Source organism: Trichosurus vulpecula, chromosome 4, assembly GCF_011100635.1.
Source record: "Trichosurus vulpecula isolate mTriVul1 chromosome 4, mTriVul1.pri, whole genome shotgun sequence".
Classification (NCBI taxonomy): domain Eukaryota; kingdom Metazoa; phylum Chordata; class Mammalia; order Diprotodontia; family Phalangeridae; genus Trichosurus; species Trichosurus vulpecula.
This window is the reverse complement of record NC_050576.1, coordinates 215,135,256-215,153,313: the sequence shown is the minus strand read 5'-3', so window position 1 is coordinate 215,153,313 and position 18,058 is coordinate 215,135,256. Positions and strand designations below refer to the sequence as shown.

General features: G+C 41.2%; 1 protein-coding gene across 1 annotated transcript; it reads left to right on the top strand.

Annotated features, from left to right (window-relative positions):
• The first annotated feature begins 619 nt into the window (after positions 1–619).
• On the top strand, positions 620–13,009 carry MRPL12 (mitochondrial ribosomal protein L12). The gene is made up of 5 exons (XM_036756340.1): positions 620–760; positions 2,205–2,394; positions 2,826–2,909; positions 8,142–8,279; positions 8,509–13,009. Exons 1-5 carry the CDS (start codon positions 687–689, stop codon positions 8,623–8,625), a joined length of 603 nt encoding a protein of 200 aa, XP_036612235.1. The 5' UTR covers positions 620–686; the 3' UTR covers positions 8,626–13,009.
• Positions 13,010–18,058: the final 5,049 nt, after the last annotated feature.

The window sequence follows — 18,058 nt, the reverse complement described above, 5'->3', positions numbered from 1 at the left end:
TGGCGGTAGTCAGAGGAGAGAAATGTACGTATACAAGATGTGTTGTGAAGGTAGATATTATTGTGGTGTAAGAAATGAAGGGGATAGTTTCTGAGCCTGGTGAAAATTTATACAGTAACAGCAACATTGTAAAGATAATCCACTTTGAAAGACTTAGTAACTGCAGTCAATGGGCAGTCACCAGCTACGGTTACAAAGGACTTAAGATAAAACAAGCTGTCACATTGGACTCAGTGTGCAGAAAGAAGCCCTTCTCTCCCTCTCCCAGAATCTGTTCTTCATGCCTATACATATTTGTGATGGGTTTTGTTTTCTTGCCTTCTGTGGTGTTTATGTGATTAAAGATCTTCTAATATATCAAACAAAATTATTCTTACACTTTTATCTTTAACATAACACCTAACGGCAAAGAGCTCCTTAGGGGAGCCGCTGCCCAGCACCAAGGAAGCCCTGAGGGTAAGGAAACCTAAAGCAAAGTGCAGAACCCGCCTCTCTCCGCTTCCTCGGTGCCTCCTCGGATGGCTGGGGAATTGTGGGTAACTCTCGACCAAGGAGACGGAGGAGGGCCTGTGGTAGAGTGTCTCTCGCCCGGGCACTTCCGGGTCAGCGAGAGCCTCCTCTGGGCGGGCTAGAGCGTCGCCTTCCGCCTGTACAGCCGCGTGAGTGACCTTCTCGCGCCCACCGTGATGCTGGCTGCGGCTGCTCGCCCCCTGCGGGGGCCGTGTTCGAGGTTCCGGGCCGCGGCCCTGCTCCAAACCAGGTACCCGAACCGGGGCCAGGACCGGTGGTGTTAGGCCTCCGGGACTTGGGATGAAGTAGGAGCCGCGGCCTGGAGGCATGAGGCCGGGAGGGCTGCTTCAGGCTGCTCACTCCCTTGCTGGGGGAGGTTTCTCTTGGAGCCTGCGGCCTTTAGTCGGGAGCCGGTCCCCACCTCCCCGCCCCTTCCCAAGCTGGAGCCTACGACCCTTTAGTTTGGCTCCCGTACACCCCCAATCTGGACCCACTCCCCTATATAGAGCTCGCGCCCCGCCTCCTCTCCCCCATGAGTGGACTGGACACCTTTTCTTGAGCCTAGGAAAAAGGGGAGGGTGACACTTTTCCACCCCTCCGTGGGTCCCATCGTCCCCCATCCCCCTCCCAGGGGATCCTGGTACAGGTGACCAAGTTCTGGTCTCTGCCAGTGTGACCTTGGACCGCTCGTTTTCTCTCCAGTCCTTAAAACGGGTGAGGGAGATTGAAGGGAGCATTTATCTCATTCGATCCTCTTAATAACCTTGTGAGGTAGGTGCTGTTATTTTCATTTTTCAGCTGAGGAAATAGGCAGACACCGGTTAGGTGACTTGGCCCAGAGTCACTTAGCTAGTAAATGCCCGAGGCTAGATTTGAATTTAGGTTTTACTGACTCCTGGCCCGAGGCTCTACCTACTGTACCACCCAGCTAGCTGCTGTAAGCATCTGTTGGGTGTAAGATGCTGTGCTGGTATTCATTGTGATTTTCTATGTTTGGTTTGTTTTTTTTCCTCCTGGGTCACATGAGAGGGTTGGAATATCATGTTCTTAACCTGGGGTGCATGTCAAAGACCTCAGAAGGTTTCTGATCTTTGATGGGAAAAAATTTCATCTTTATTCCAACATAAGTGGTTTCCTTGTAATCTTTTCACTAATATAGCAAGCTATTATTTACATAGCACTCTTATTTATACCTTTATACTTATATTTTATTTTACATTTGTATAGCACTTTAAGGTTTTCAAAGACCTTTACAAGTATTAACTTCATTGTAACTTCATAAAAACCCTTGGAGTTAGATGCTATTGTTCCTATATTTACAGTTGAGGAAACTGAGGCAGACAAATTTTTTTTTTTAAGTGACTCTCCGGGGTCACACAGCTAGGAAGTATCTGAGGCTTTGAACCAAACTCCAGGTCCAGCACCACCTTGCATGTCATCTAAAAACATTATTCTGAGAGAAAGACTGTGGGTTTCACCAGAATGTCAAAAGGATCCATAACACAAAAGCTATTGTACTAGGTGTCTCTAAGGTCCCTCCTAGCTTTTAAGATATGTTTATGGGAGGGAAGAGGAGAGAGAGAGAGGAAGGAGGGAGGGAGAGAGGGAGAGAGACCGAGTAGCCTTGTATACAATTTCCCTTTGCTCACTTGCTGGTTAGTGACTGTCTCTTGTTTGAATGGGGTTGGGTGTAGGCTGCCATTATTAGGTATTTGTGCCCTGAGGCTAATGAGAAGCAGCTGCCATCAAAGAAGAAGTGAAACTCTGACCGGAGCCACTCTGGACAATGCCCCCAAGCAGTACCCTCCTAAGATTCAGCAGTTAGTACAGGACATCGCTGGCCTCACTCTACTGGAAATCTCTGATCTCAACGAGTTATTGAAGGTAGTAGTAATAGCTATCTTTTATGTAGTGCTTTAATGTTTGCAAGTTGTTTTCCTTATCTCATTTTATCTTACAACATCCCTGTGAGGTAGGTTATCCTCATTTTACAGATGAGGAAACTGATGCTGAGAAGTTATGTGACTGTCAGGGCTGCATGGCTAGTGAGAATCTGAAGGCGGGATTTGAATTTGGGTATCTTTCTGACTTCAAGTCCAATACTCTACCCACTATGCCACCTAGCTGCCCTGCCTAGAGAATGGAGTGAGCCATATATTTGTTGAGTTGGGTTTTGAGTAAATGCTAAAATTAATGTGTTTTCCCAGATACTAGTGGGAGAATGTTGGGTTTTGAGGAAGGTTGTCCCACTAGTTACTTAGCTTAGAGGATGGCATACCAGTTGTTAAATTTTGTTCTTTTTAATATTCCTACAGAAAACGCTGAAGATCCAGGATGTGGGGCTGGTGCCAATGGGTGGCATGGTGCCAAATGGTGCTACTGCAAAGGTTTCCCCTGAGGTAAGTTCTGGGGCTATTTAAAAAGGTAGATTCTGTCTGTCTGTGTCTCTGTATCTCTCTCTTTTTGTTGTTCTCCAGTTCTTCTGAAGTATCCTCTTGGATCATTTTACCATCATTTTACCCATTGTTTTGTTTTACCCCTCCCATTATGTCCTGTGACCTAGCAGTGCTGTACAAAACAATTTGATATAGGTTATACATGTGCAGTCATGCAGAACATAATTCCATGTTAGTCACAATGTGAAAGAAAACACAGACCAAAAAGGGAAAAAAAAACAAGAAAAATAAAGTTATTTTTAAAAGTATGCTTTGATCTGCATTCGGACTCCATCACTTCTTTCACTGGAGGTGGATGACATTTTTCATTATAAGCCCCTAGGAATTGTCTTGGATAATTGTATTGCTGGAATATATGTCATTCAGTTGTACTATATTGTTGATCATTGTGCTATATTGCTGGCACTGTGTACATTGCTCTGGTTCTGCACACTTCGTATCATTTCATATTAGTCTTCCTAGGTTTTTCTGAACGTATCCTGCTTGTCATTTCTTATAGCACAATAGTATTCCATCACAGTCATTTACTACAACTTGTTTAGCCATTCCCCAATTGATAGCATCTCCTCAATTTCCAATTCTTTGCCACCATGAAAAGAGCTTCTATGAATATTGTACCTAAGTCCTTTCTTTGATCTTTTTGGCATCTAGATCTATTAGTGGTATTGCTGGGTTAAAGGGTATGCATAGCTTTATAGCCCTGTGGGCATAGTTCCAAATTGTTTTCTAGAATGGTTGGATCAGTTCACAGTTTGACCAACAGTGCTTTAGTGTCCCAATTATCCTTAAATTTAAAAAAAGTTTTATCTCAAATTTTGTGAGATTAATTTTAGCCCATTTTCTAGCCTAGTTCTTTTTGGATCTTGTCATCCAGTGTATTAGCTATGCCTTTCTCCAATCCTATGGTACCTGTACTGATTGAAGGAACTGGGTATGTTAGACTGGAGAAGAGAAGACTCAAGGGAAATATGATGACTGTTGTGCAAAAGAGATTAGATTTGTTCTCTTTGGTTCCAAAGGGCAGAACCAAGAATGACAGGTAGATGTTGCCAAGAGGCCAATTTAGGTTTGATGTCAAAAGAAACATCCTAACAATCAAAGCCCCTCTCAGATGTAGAATGGGCTCCTTCAAGATGTGTTGAGTGTCCCTGCCTTAGAGGTAGCTCAGTAGAGGCTGGATGTCTACTCACACCGTGGATAAAGTGGTGGGCTGGGAGTCAGGAAGATCTCTGAGTTCATATCCAACCTCAGTTCACCTAGCAGCTATGTGACCCTAGGTAAGTCACTTAACTGCTATCTGCTTCAGTTTCCTCACCTATAAAATGAGGATAATAATAACACCTACTTCACAGGGCTATTATGAGGATCGAATGAAAAAATATTTGTAAGGTGCTTAGTATGGTGCCTGGCATGTAGTAAGTGATATGGAATATATAGAGAGAGTAAGTAATATATGTTAGCTACTACTATTACTTGGTTGTGTAGGTAGGGATTCCTTGGACTAGGTGGCTGCCATGGTCCCTTCCCTCTCTGATTCTGTGATGATGGCTTCTCTAAACTATAGATACATGCATATACATATAATTACATATATGCATGTACACACAAATATATACACACATACATATATATCTTCCCCAATGCTTAGCATACACCCTGGTTATAGTAGCAAACTCATAATAAATGCTTATTGTATTGATTTGAAATTGAATGAACCAAGATTAGAAGAGATGTTAGAATGGTATAAATATCTAAATCTTTTTAAAAATCATTTGTCAAGATCCTGCCTTGTATTAGAACAATGCAAGGTAATAGGGTTACAAAGATAAAAAAGACTGGCTTCTGGAATTGATAATTTCTGTAAAAGAAGCAGCATGGTGTTGGATTTGCAGTTAGGGCTGGTTTCACATTCCAGCTCTGCTCTTCACTGGTTGTGTGATTTGGGGGCGACTCCTGGTCTGTTTTCCCAGCTGTAAAACAAGAGGGTTGGATTAGACCAGTGGTGTCAAATAGAAATTAGGGGCCACTAAGCCATACATCAGGATCCCTTCAGGCCACTTGTTGACTTAGTTTTAAAACATAATGTGATCTATTATCTTATTGTTGTTTTATTTATTTTGTTAAGTATTTCCCAATTATATTTTAATATGGTTCTGGCCACATTCCAGGGGAATGATATGGGCTATATGGGGCCAGTAAGCTGTGTGATTGACACTTTTGAGCAGAATAAACTCTTAGGCCTTTTCCAGTTTTAAAGTTTATATGTATTATTTCATGTAAGCTACACAACAGTTGCCATTCCTATTTGATGTGAAGAAAATGCAACCCAGAGAAGTCAAAGAATTTGCCCATGGTCACACAAATAGTGTGTCAGAGGAAAGATTTGAACCCAGGTCCTTGGCTCCATATAGTTTAGGCATCCTATCCATTAATCCATCTTGCCTTTCTCTTCTAAAATTTTATTTGTATTGTCAATTTAACAAACATGAACATTTCAATATACAAAGCACAGAAAACAGGGTTGTATGTGCTACATTGACTTTCTTCTTTTTTGTGTCTCTACCCAACATTTCTCCTACATCATCCACTCCAATAGAGGCCCTACCTTGTAACTAATAATTATAGTGAAGCAAAGCGACACATTGGCGATGCCTAAAAATATGTTTTAGTCCGCCTTTCTGCCAAGCAGTGAAAATTCATGATTAGTCATTACATTGATCATAACTCTGAAGCCCTCTTTTTTTATGCAGTGTCCCTCTTATTTTTTTCTCAATTACATGCAAAACTTTTTTTCAACATTTATTTTTTAAAAACTTGAGTTTCCAATTTTCTTCCTCCTTGCCCCTTCCTTGAGAAAGCTAGGCCTTGTGACATAGATTATACATGTGCAGTGATGCAAAACATTTTCATGTTAGCCATGTTACAAAAGAAGAACAAACAAAAAAGACACCAAGAAAAATAAAAGTAAGAAAAGTATGCTAAGATTTACATTCAAACTCCTATCAATCCTTCCTCTGGAGGTGGATAGCATTTTTCATCCCAAGTCCTTTGGAACTGGCTTAAATCATTGCATTGCTGAAATTACCTAAGTGATTCACTGTTGATCGTCATACAGTTTTGCTGTTACTTTGTACAGTGTTCTTCTGGTTCTGCCCACTTCACTTTGCATCAGTTCATATAAGTCTTCCTAGGTTTTTCTGAAAGCATCCTGTTATTTCATATAGCATGGTAGTATTGTATCATAATAATACACCACAACGTAGTCAGCCATTTCCCCAGTTGATAGTCATTCCCCACAATTTCTAATTTTTTGCTACCACATAAAGAATTTCTATAAATATTATTGTACATATATGTCCTTTTCTCTTTTCTTTGATCTCTTTGGGATATTAACCTAATAGTGGTATTGCTGGGTTAAAGGGTATGCACAATTTTATAGCCCTTTGGGTGTAATTCTAAATTGCTCTCCAGAATGGTTGGATCAGCTCACAACTCCACCAACAGTAGATGAGTACCTATTTTTCCACACCCCCTCCAATATTTGTCATTTTCCTTTTCTGTCATATTAGCCATTCTGATAGATGAGGGATGGTACCTCAAAGTTGCTTTAATTTACATTTTTCTAATCAGCAGTGATTTGGAACGTTTTTCCATATAGATAACTTTTATTTCTTCTTCTGAAAACTACCTGTTCATGTCTTTTGACCAATCTGATAAATTGGAGAATGGTTTGTATTCTTATAAGTTTGAGTTTTATTTTTTTGACTCAGTTCTACATATTTGAGAAATGAGGTGTTTATCAGAGAAACTTGCTGCGAAGATTTTTTTTCCCCATTAACTTTCCATTCTAACTATTGATTTTATTTGTGTTAAACCTTAAGTGAGTTGTGCTGCCTTTCCAGAAGGAGCAGTTAATGATGAAAAAAGTGACAATATAGCTAATACTTGAGCAAAATCTTTACTGTTTTGTGTAGTTGGAATTGCCCTTTTTATCATTTATGGTCATCTCTAGTTGTCTAGTTAAAAATTGTCCCCCATCCACAGCTTTGGAAGGGATATTGAAAGTCTTTTTTATATCTTACAATTTATATGACTTTATATTTTGGTTATGCATCTTACTAAAGTTTATTTAAGGTATGATAGGAGTTTTGGTCTTATTTCTGTTGGACTGCTTTTCTGGTTTTCCTAGCAGTTATTGTTGAATGGGAAATTCTTAGCCCAATAGTTGCTGTCCTTAGATTTATCAAATACAGTGCTTGCTTTTAATTGCCTCTGGGTCTTGTTTAATCCATTCCACTGATCAATATCAAATAGTGTTGATGATTACTCCTTTATGGTATATTTTAAGATCTAATACTGGAAGGCTCCCTTTCTTCTCACATTTTTTTCATTATTTCCCTTGAGATTCTTGAGTTTTTGTTCTTCCAGATGATTTTTATTTTTTCAAATTCTATTTTTATAACCCTTTGTTAGTCTCACCATAAGTTTGTAAATTTGTTTAGATAGTAATTTATTACATTGCCACAGATGAATCATGAGAGTGTTTTGTAGTCGTATTGATATAAAGCCTAGGTGTGTCTTGATAGGTGAATTGCCAGACATTTTACACCTTTTGTATTGATTTTCAATGGGATTTTTCTTTTTCCTGTTCCTGAGTTTTGTTAGTAAAATATAGAAAAGCTGATAATTTTATAACCTGCTATTCTATTGAAGTTTTCATTTAATTTTACTTGAATTTGTAAGATTCTCTAAACGATGTTATTAGCAAGTAGTGATAATTATTTCTTCTTTTCCTGTGCTTATTCACTCAATTTTTAAAAAAGCATCTTACTGCAAAGGCTAGCATTTCTACAACTATTTCAAATGGTAATGGTGACAGTGGACAGCCTTGCTTTACATCTGACCTTGTTGGAAAAGCAAAATAACTAAATCTTCATTGAGTTCTGTTTTCCTGTAAAGCTAAACTAAGGTTCTGGGGGGTTAAATAATGTGCAATACTATAACTGACATTTATAAAATTATTTTATATACATTTGATCCTGAGTGGAGGGGTGTCAGGAATAGTAAATTTGTCTGATAGCTATCTGATTTCCCTTTTAGAGTTAGAAAGTAGGCAGGGAAATTAGGCTGTGGCTACATATGGCTTCACCTTACCTTTTCCTCCTCTCATTCTAGGCAGCAGATGAGGAAGAGGCACCAAAACAGAAGGAACGAACACATTTCACTGTTCGGCTGACAGAAGCCAAGCCTGTGGATAAAGTGAAACTAATCAAGGAAGTAAAGAATTACATACAAGGCATAAACCTTGTCCAGGTATGAAGAGTTCTTATCCCAAGGACATTAACAACCCTTTGCCTGCTTAATGGTTTTGAAGTTGGGAGAATCTCCCTCCTGTGCATCTCCACCAGCTTTTCCCTGGAGTCCTGTGCCGTGATCATAATGATGCAATTGCCTCAGACTTGATCCTCTAGCCAAGGACCAGGCTTACTATTAAAGACTTCCAGGGCTTTTATGGTTCTAATCCTCCTCCTTTTCATTTTAGGCAAAGAAGCTGGTAGAGTCCTTACCCCAGGAAATCAAAGCCAATGTTGCCAAATCAGAAGCAGAGAAGATTAAAGCAGCCTTGGAAGCAGCTGGTGGCACTGTGATTTTGGAGTAGGAGTTTGGGGTTCTGGAGGACTTGTGCAAAGTGGGGTTTATTCCAGTCCAGTCTGACCACTTGGGCAGTTGCCCCATGTGTATTACTGCCTGCAGACCCGAACAGATGTGCTTAACCAGTGTGGGTAGTTTGAGCTTTCCAGGGGACTCTGTTCTGGGAGGGAAAGGGAGGCCCATCTGTCCCAGGCCCTTTTAAAAGACTACTGTGAAGAAGGACTCTGTGGCACATAAGAGTGGGGAGCAAGTTTGTTCAAACGGTAGTCTATGAGGAAAATATATTATTATCCAGACTTCCAGTGTGTTTAGAATTGTGTGCTGAAGACCAGCGACAGGCAGCCAAGAATTGGCACAGCAGTATCTTAAACTACTGAAGTCGGATGTTGTGGGGGATAACCTAGGTTTGTATGGTGGTCTGGGCCCTAAGTCTACCTGCCTGTCCTCTTTGTTGTGGTACCAGTTAAACGCTGTATTTCTCAAGTCCTTAAGGGAAGGTACTTCATTGTCATTTTCATCCTTTGTAATGTCTGTGGTACAGTGACACCACCCCCTCAGCAAGCTTATATTCTAATTGGAGGGACAGTACGTATACATATATATTTAACAATACAAGGTATCAGAGGACATGGGACAGACAGGTGTTACAGGAGTTATGAGAGCTTGATTGATTACTCAGAGTATAGAGAAGGCTATCTGGGAAAGATAAGGTTCAAGAAAGACCTTCAAGGGTTGGACTTACATAAATAGAGAAAGAAGGCATTTCAAGCAGAAGAATAGTGGGGGCAAAATAGGGGCAAAAGTGTTCTGGATGTATTTAGGGGAAGGTAAGTAGATTAGATTGGCTGGGCAGCTATAGAGGGTAAATGGGGAAAGTTCTGGAAGGCCTTGAATCCCAAGCTAAGGAGTTTGGGCTTTTAATTCAACCACAGATGTGAAAACTTGAGGGAATGGGAGTAGATGCAGCTTTTGTAAGCGAATAAAGTTGATCTCACCCCTAGAAACTGATCCAGTTTTATAACTAACTAAGCTGAGCTCAGCTCTAGGGATGAGTCCCTGGGTGGCGCTTCTCTAAATTCAGAAGGGATCAGGACCTGTATGCACCATAGTAACTTAACCAGACTAGGCCACTGCTGCCCAGCTTTGAAAGAGGGACATGTGTCTGACAAGGCAGCCTGGGAGGTTCAGCAGACAAGTGCTACAGGAATTAGGAGGCATTGGATCACCTGGATTGTAGGAAAGTCTTCAGAAGAGAGAAAAAGTCATCCAAAGCTTCCCAATCTCAGGGCCTTATATCTGGGGCCTTGCCCAGATTTTCCCCCTGGTTCCTTTTATGTAGTTACTGAAGAGTTAATGATTTGCCTAGCTGGGCTGGGGGCATCTGACCCTTCCCTGAGTCTTCCTGTTTGCTCTCTGGGGTGTGACGGTTCCTTGCAAGGTGACTGTCCAGAGCAAGGGTGAAGCTAACCATTCTCTGGCTTCTATTTCCTGGGCTATTTATGTCCAGGAACAGAGGTATAAACATAAAAATCAATACTGAAGGCAAGGCTTATGCCCAAATCTCAAGCCGCTCTATATGTTGATCACAACTGGTCACAGTTGTGCTTCCTCCTTTCCCAAACTCAGTTCCTGGTAATGGGGACACTTTCCTTTTGCCATTTTTACTTTTATCCCTGAACTTTGGGTGAATGTAAAACAATCTCAGTTTTAACGCACTTCTAACCTGAACAAGAATATATATATATATCTAGGAAGTAGTCATTCAGCCCTTTAAAAATTGGGAAGGAAACCCATTACTTCCCAAAATAACTCATTTTACCTAATGAGATTTTTCCTTATATCAAACCTAAATCTTTACAACATTAAAACCTACTACTTCTGCTTCTCCCCTCAGGCCAGGCAATTCCTAGTCTAATTGCACTTCCAAGTGACAGACCTTCATATATTTGAACACCAGCTCTCTTGTATCCATTCACCACCCTCTGAGACTCTTGTATCAATTGTTTCTATTCTTTATGCTAAACATCCCCAGTTCCTGCAGCTGATCCTCATATACCTCGACCTTGAACAGCATTTTGATTGTTCTCCAGACTGTCTTCAGCATGTTAATGGTCCTCCTAGAATGTGCCCACCACTGAACATAATACTCCACAAGTAGTCTAGGTGGGAGTAAGGCACCCTGTACCCGATGACAGCATGGCTCCCTTCATGTAGCGTAAGATAGCATTAGCTTTTTTGGAGCTGTCATAGCCTATTTATGGAGCTTGCCATTTATTCAAACCCTCACATCTTTTCCATCTACACCTCCCCCATTTTTTCTTGTGAAGTATAAGAATTTATCCCTATTAAATTTCATCTTACTAGATTTGGCTCAACAATCTATCCTTTAAAAATCTTGGATCCTATTATTACCCAGTTATATGTCATCTTCAAATGTGATAAGTGTGGTGTATGTGCTTTTCTATACATATTAAATAGCACAGAGCCAACTATAGATCCCTTAGGCTAGAGACCTTCCAAGTTGATATCAAACTATTAGTGACTACTTTTTGGATCTAGTTATTCAACTTCTTAATTTACCTCTTATCACATATCCCATATACGTGATCATTATCACAAGGATTGTGTAATCATTTGTCAAATACGTTTAGTAACCTTATTTTGAAGAAAAGGGGAACAAGGCTGATCTGACACAACCTGTTTTGGATGATGCTGGGCTGGAGCCTTGAAATCCTTTTCATAAAATACATGCTACGATTTAGCCAGGAATTAAACGTCAAGCTCACTGGCCTATATCTTTACTGACTCAATTCTAGACTTTTTTTTTAAATCAAGGCATTTGTCTGCCTTGGCACACCTACTGTTTGACTATTTCTCTAAGCCCACTTTGGGTAACAGCTCTGTATTCACTATTTTCATTATATCTTTTTGAGTCTAGAGTTTATACTAAGTAGAGAAAATACGCTAATATGAATTGAGGTGCTTTCGTTTCTTCATCTGTTGTAGTCTGTCTAACCTAAGTAGCAGGCATTTCCACTTTTCCCTGAGCTTTAAAACCAACCCTTTTTGTTCAATAACAGCCTGTCATTGATAGGGATTTGGATGTTGGTTCTGTTATTTTTGGAGAGTCCCTATGTCTTAAGATTGAGACACCATTAGCTAGTACCAAGTAGCCTAGTGTCCCCAGGAAGCAGAAGAAGGATTATCGTAGAAACTTGGAAGCTGGAAGGCACCTTAGAGGCTAATCTCTCCTCTAGTGCAGAAACCTCCTGTACAGGGTTTTAGGTAACCTTTTCTTGGTAACTTTTTCTTTTTTAAAGAATGAGGCACTCATTTAAGAATATATCTTTTTTGATGCTTTTTTTTTTACATAGTATTCATTTCTGAATATGTCCCTTTCCCCTCCTTCCTGTTTAGTAAGCTATTTCTTGTAACAAAGACTTAAAAAGAGAAAGAAAAATATAGTTCAACAAGACATCTCTACCTACTTTTTAAGGTAGCATAAAATAAGAAATTTTATTTTTCTATCAGTCCTAACTCTTAGTTTTTTCACATGGAGTAGAAATCTGCCTCCCTTCAACTTTTTCACTCATTGGTCCCTTTGAAGCCATACAGAATTTAATCTATTCCCACTTCCTCATTACAGCCTTTGAAATGTTTGAAGAGACTATCACATCTCCTTCCCCAAGCTAAGTATTCCTTCTTTTCTCATATGGCATTATTTCTTTTCAAAATGTGCCCAGAGTTGAAGACAGCATGGCAGAAGTGCTCTGGTCAGAGTGAGTACAAGGGGACTCACCTCCTTTATTCTGGATAATATACCTCTATTAAAGCAGCCTAAATATTGTATTAGGTTTCTTGGCAGCTCTAACTCCCTGATGACACATATAAGCTTACAGTAAACTAAAGTTGACATGCATTTTTTTTTTAAAGCTAGGTCACTTTCACATTTTCTATTAAATTAGATTTTGATAGTTGGGGCCTATCTCTGACCTGCTGCAATCTATTCTGAATCAAAATCCTGGCTTCCAGCCCCACTAACTGGCCCTTTTAACTCTTAAAAAGCATTCCTGCTATGTCAAGAAGCTTGATATAGTGGACATCTGGAATTGGGGTCAAGAGACTTGGCTTCATATACCAGCTCCGAGCAAGATGCGTAACAATAGTCAAAATTAGTTAACTCCTCTGAACCTCATTATTCTCATCTACAAGGTTGAGAGAGACCACAAGATTAGCACTACCTTACTTGCATGATGGTTGTGAGCTCTCTTGGGTATTTAAATTCCTATTTTATGTCTTGTTGATGAGTGCTGAACAGGACAGGACTAAGAATAGGCACTGGGAACACTCTTATTTGAGACAGCCAAATAAAATTTAAGATGAGTACTTTTTATTCTGTCCTTAGTAATTTTTTTGTAAACCTCAGCTTATTCTGAGCTTTAGCCTTATTGGCATTACTTTTACCCATCCAGGCTTCCGTATTTGTTCTTAGTAGTAGTTACTCTATTTTCATCTTTGGTATGTGTTCTTAAATCTTAGTTAATCAGAGAGTGCACCATAGAGCGATCTCCATTAATTTCTTTAGATCTTCTCTCATCTCCTGTGCCTCATTTGTGATTTATTATTGGAATTTTGTTATTTTTTGAGAGCCTCCATCCTTCTTGAGAGAACTTGAGTCACTGACCATGGGATCATACCTGTCTGTCCTCTCTGAACTTTATTATTTCTACTCTTTGTATTGGTATTGGTAATATGTGTATATATACATATGTCACTACAAATAGTATGACTATACAGAGGATGTATGTATACATATATGTACATATTATGGTATATATGTGTATATGCACACATATGCATATGTTATAGGAATTGTTTCTCACTTGCTTCCCTGTTATTTTCTCCTAGACACCTATTCTGTGATTGTTTTTTATGTGTTGTACACATTTGTTCAGTACTATCATCTAGTTTAATGATTTTTTTGTATAGGCTTTTTTTTTTCTCCCCACCTTTTTCAAAATTTTCAGTTTTCAGTTTTCTAACTCTTGCCAGAATCCCATCATTCTTGAAGCCTAAAGCATGGTTCAGGTAAACAAACCCTTTTTATTAACACCACCTAGGTAGCCTGTTGTTCACTCCTTATATTATCCTTTGTCTCTTAAAATCTTCATCTGATAACTTTGCTTTGGAACCCTAGAGACACGCAATGGGAAGAGCTCTGCTTCCTCAGAAACTGCTTAGGAGCCTAGAGCATGGTCAGTGAGGTTGGGCGGCTGGTTTAGCCAAATAAATAGCCAATTTTTGTACAAGGAGATTTCACTTCCTTACTCCATCTTTGTTACTGTTAAAGTCTGTGGAGGTTTAGTTCAGTGTTTGAATAATCAACTGGATAGAACAGAGTTGAACCAGCCCACTTCTTTCTGGTCTTCAGTTTTCTCATGTCTAGAACAAGGGCCTGATGATTTCTTATGGTTCCTATCAAATTTGATGTGGTATAGTTTTATGATTGGCCTGAGAACAAGCTGTGTGTGACCCTGAGCAAGTCACTTAACCATGCAGTTCTCTGAGTACCTCAAGACTCTTTAAGTTGCAAAGTAGGCACCAACTTGCCTGGATAAGGGGTTTCCTCACCTGGAACTTGCTTATACCAGTCAGTCCATATCCTTATCCTCCCACAATTCTTAGTTATCAAGAGCATAGATCTGGAATTTAAAGGATCCTAGAAGAGATTATCTGGTTACCTAATCACAGAATATACTTTTAATAGTTACCTATTCCATTCATCTTATTTTTGCAAATGAGGGAGTTAACTAAGTTTAGTGACCACCATCTGTGGTCACCATTACCATCATGCTTCTTTAGGCAAGCTCCTTCATTTTACAGGAGAGGAAATTGAGGCCCAGAGAAGTAAAATGACTTGCCCGAAGTCATTCGGTAATTAGATGTGCCTCATGTACCTTGCTGTAAACTAATTGCTATGAAGCCAAGTCCCTTAAGGAGAGGATTCTGCCTCAAGAACAAGCACTACCATTCAATGTTATGCTGGCCTTAGCTTTATTTGATTCAGACATATATTCAGAAAATCTGAACCATGCAAAGTAATTGGGACCTAAAGAGGATTTGAGAATTTTTAATTTTACTTTAAACTAAGTCTTTGGGAATGGTAAGTCTTTAATTCCTTATTTATTTATTCTTCTTTATTTAAAAGAAGAAACAGGTTAGACTAAGCTCTCATCAGAATCCCTATCCATGTTTTGATGGGTAATTATTTTAATGGGAGCTACCTTCTTGTGAATGGCTAGATTATTTTGCTACTAACCTATCTCCCACCTATTGATTTTCTCAGAAAAAAGGCTCTGTATAAATTAGTTGGGAAGTATTGAAAGTCAACAGTGAGCCCTGTGGAGGGAGATACATTGAGGTAAGATATAGACAAAGGTTATCATATTAACATAGCTATGCTCTAGGCCTTGAGACATAATAATACACAAAAACACTCTGAGATCCCCCAATAACCTGAAGGAGATGAGAGAAAGCTTCATAGAAGAGGTGGTTTTGTAGTTGGTTCTGAAGAAAGGGGACTTGACAGTTCTTTAGCCATTCCAGCCTAGGTAGGGCTGTCAGTTTGGTTTTGTCAGCGTAGGATATAATGACTTGGTACACATAGCTGTGCACTTGGAGGGACCTGAGAAGAGGCAGTATCCCTGAGTACAGTCCCCTGCTTCTTATTTCTAGCCACCTCCCTATCCTGTACCAAGGGAATCTAAACAGTTTCCGCTGCTTGTGGCTTAGCCACACCACTGTGATTAGTGGGGAGTTTCCTTTTAGAAAGGAGCTGCAAAAAGACAACCTTGGCAGCCATAGTCCTGTTCATGGTCTCAGACACAAAGCAGTTAAGTTGCTTTTCCTGATATATCCTGGTAATCCCTTAAATTCAGCTTGATATTCTCGGTACCTGAGACTTGAGGTCCTGTAGAGTTAAGGGAACCATAGAATATAACTTGGTGGTTATAATTTAGTAATGTCAGAAGTGATCATATGAACAAGACAGTGAAATGCAAATTAAGGTAAAGCTATGTACAGTGTGTTGTGCACATGGGAGGCAGGGGTGGAGGGGGGAAAGTAATCTGCTTGGATGACCTGAGCCCATGGTTCAATACCTTGCCTTCAGTTTGAGGTGGTCTTACTGGAAATTGAAAGGGTTGAGAAGGAGGAAGAATTTCAGTGAAAGGTCAAATACTGCCCAAAGGAGGCCTTCTCTGATGGAATAATAAAAAATAGCTGACATTAATGTATTTCAAGAACTGATAATTTTATTGGTATGGTGCATTCCCTCCACTTATGCATACTTTGACTCCATACCTTAGGGGACTTTATCAATAACTGACCAAAATTTGTCACCTGATGGCCTGTTGATCACCTGGTGGTGAGCCACTACAAACTTAGAACAGAAACATCACTGGCCTGTATTTGAAGCCCCCTAGTGGACCTGCCAGAGCAGCCTTCCAGAATCTCCTGTCACCTCACCGACACAGTGAGGCAATGGAGAAGGATTTAGCACAGTGAGGCAATGGAGAAGGATTAGCACTGCAAAGAGTCTTGAGCATCATCTATCTATCCTAAGCTTCATTCTACAGATGAGGAAACAGACCCAGAGAGTGAAGTGAGCTGCCCAACGCAACAGATGGAACTGGATTAGAACCTCTTAGGACCTGACAATTTACAAGTGCTTTCCTCCTAACCCTAGGAACAAGGATTCGAAAATGAGGAAACAGTTTAAGATGGTGAAGCCCATGTTCATATCAAGCATTTATTAAGTACCTACCATGTGCCAAACACTGTGCTTGCCAATGGGGATACAAATAGGAAGGATAAAACCGTTTCTATTCTCTGCCAACAAGTTGTGAAGTGACAAATAGCCCATCAAGGACTAGACCCACACCGTCTTACTCTAAATCCTCTGTTCTTTGCACTACCCCATACATTTTTGTCCTGTGTTGTTACTTTCCTGGAAAATTCAGAGTCTAAACTACCAGTATAGTGTTCCTGGTTGTGGAAATGGCATTGTAAAGAGATCCAACCAGATTAGGGACAGAGAAGACATTTAGAGCTTTGGGATGCCTTGGTGTGGCCCCTTCATTTACAGTTGAGGAAACAGGTACAGAGAATTAATCAGCGCTTAAAATTACTAAGTAAATAGGGCCCCGAATTAAACCCACTGTCTAGATCTGTGAAAAGCTCATTAATGCAGCACCCATTCCGTTTCAAGTAACCCAGTATCACACAGGTGCAAGTGACAGGACTAGAAATTGAAGTTAGAACCTTTCAGGTTCCAAAGCGCCTTCTGCAGCGCCAAGAGCTAGCTTTCAAAGAGATGCTTCCCCCCAGTACAAGGCTGTTACGTTTGTAGCCAGCACCATTTTTTGGGGGGGGGGGGGCGTAGTGAGGTGGGAGGGAGACCACAAAATTTCGAGCCGATCCAAGCGGCTACAGGTGATAGGCAACGTTCCAGGATACAGGAAAGGTATGGCGGAGGGCATCAGGGAAGATGGGGTGACGTGTGGACTTTAGATGCGGGTCACTTTGAGCTCCAACACTTATCAAGGATCATTCATTGGGAGCCTGCTCTGCGGTGAGCGCTTTCGCTTAGTAAGAAAGGAAAGTAGCCCTTACCCCAATGAGCTCACAGTCCCACGCTTAGCCCTAGTTCAGTGGCGTCCGACTCCTCGTGACCCCCCGGGCCATACCACGCCTGTACTGGCCAAGGGGTTTTCTGACAAAGACGCTGGAGTAGTTTGCCATTCCCTTCTCCAGTGATTGAGGCAAACAGAAGTGCCTAGTAAGTGTCTGAGGGCAGATTCGAGCTCAGGTTTTCCTGAGTCCAAGGCTCAACCATCTAGCTATCTCCAATTATAAATGTTTATTGAATCAGACCGAATTGAACGGGGGAGACAACGTGCAACAGTGTACCGGGGTAGACCATACGTAGGTAGCCTCGGAGGGAGGGCACTAAACTTAAGGAGGACTGAAGGGTCTGGAAAAGCAAAGCGGCGGACTCCCGGGCGCGGAGTCGCATGCCCCCAGCGGGCAGCACGGGGATAAACTGGGCTCCCTTCTGAACTAAGGATGGGGGGGGGGGCGGGGAGGGGGAGAACTATATGCGAGGCTTAGCCCGGCTCCCTCAGCACGCAGTCGCAGCGCACGTTCCGGCGCCGTGCCCTTGACCGTGGCCGCCGGCCCCCTCCCCCGCCTCTCGGGCTCGGAGGCGAGGACGCGGCCCCTTTAAGGCGGGCGGGGGCTTTGCCCCTTGAAGCTGGGCGGGCCCGGCGGGGGGCGGGGGCTGATCCTCCGGGACGCCGCGGCGTATTGGTTGCGAGGGGCGGCGGGCGGTGCTTTGAACCTGCTTCCCCTGAGCCAGAGCAGGAGCTGGGCCTCTCTCA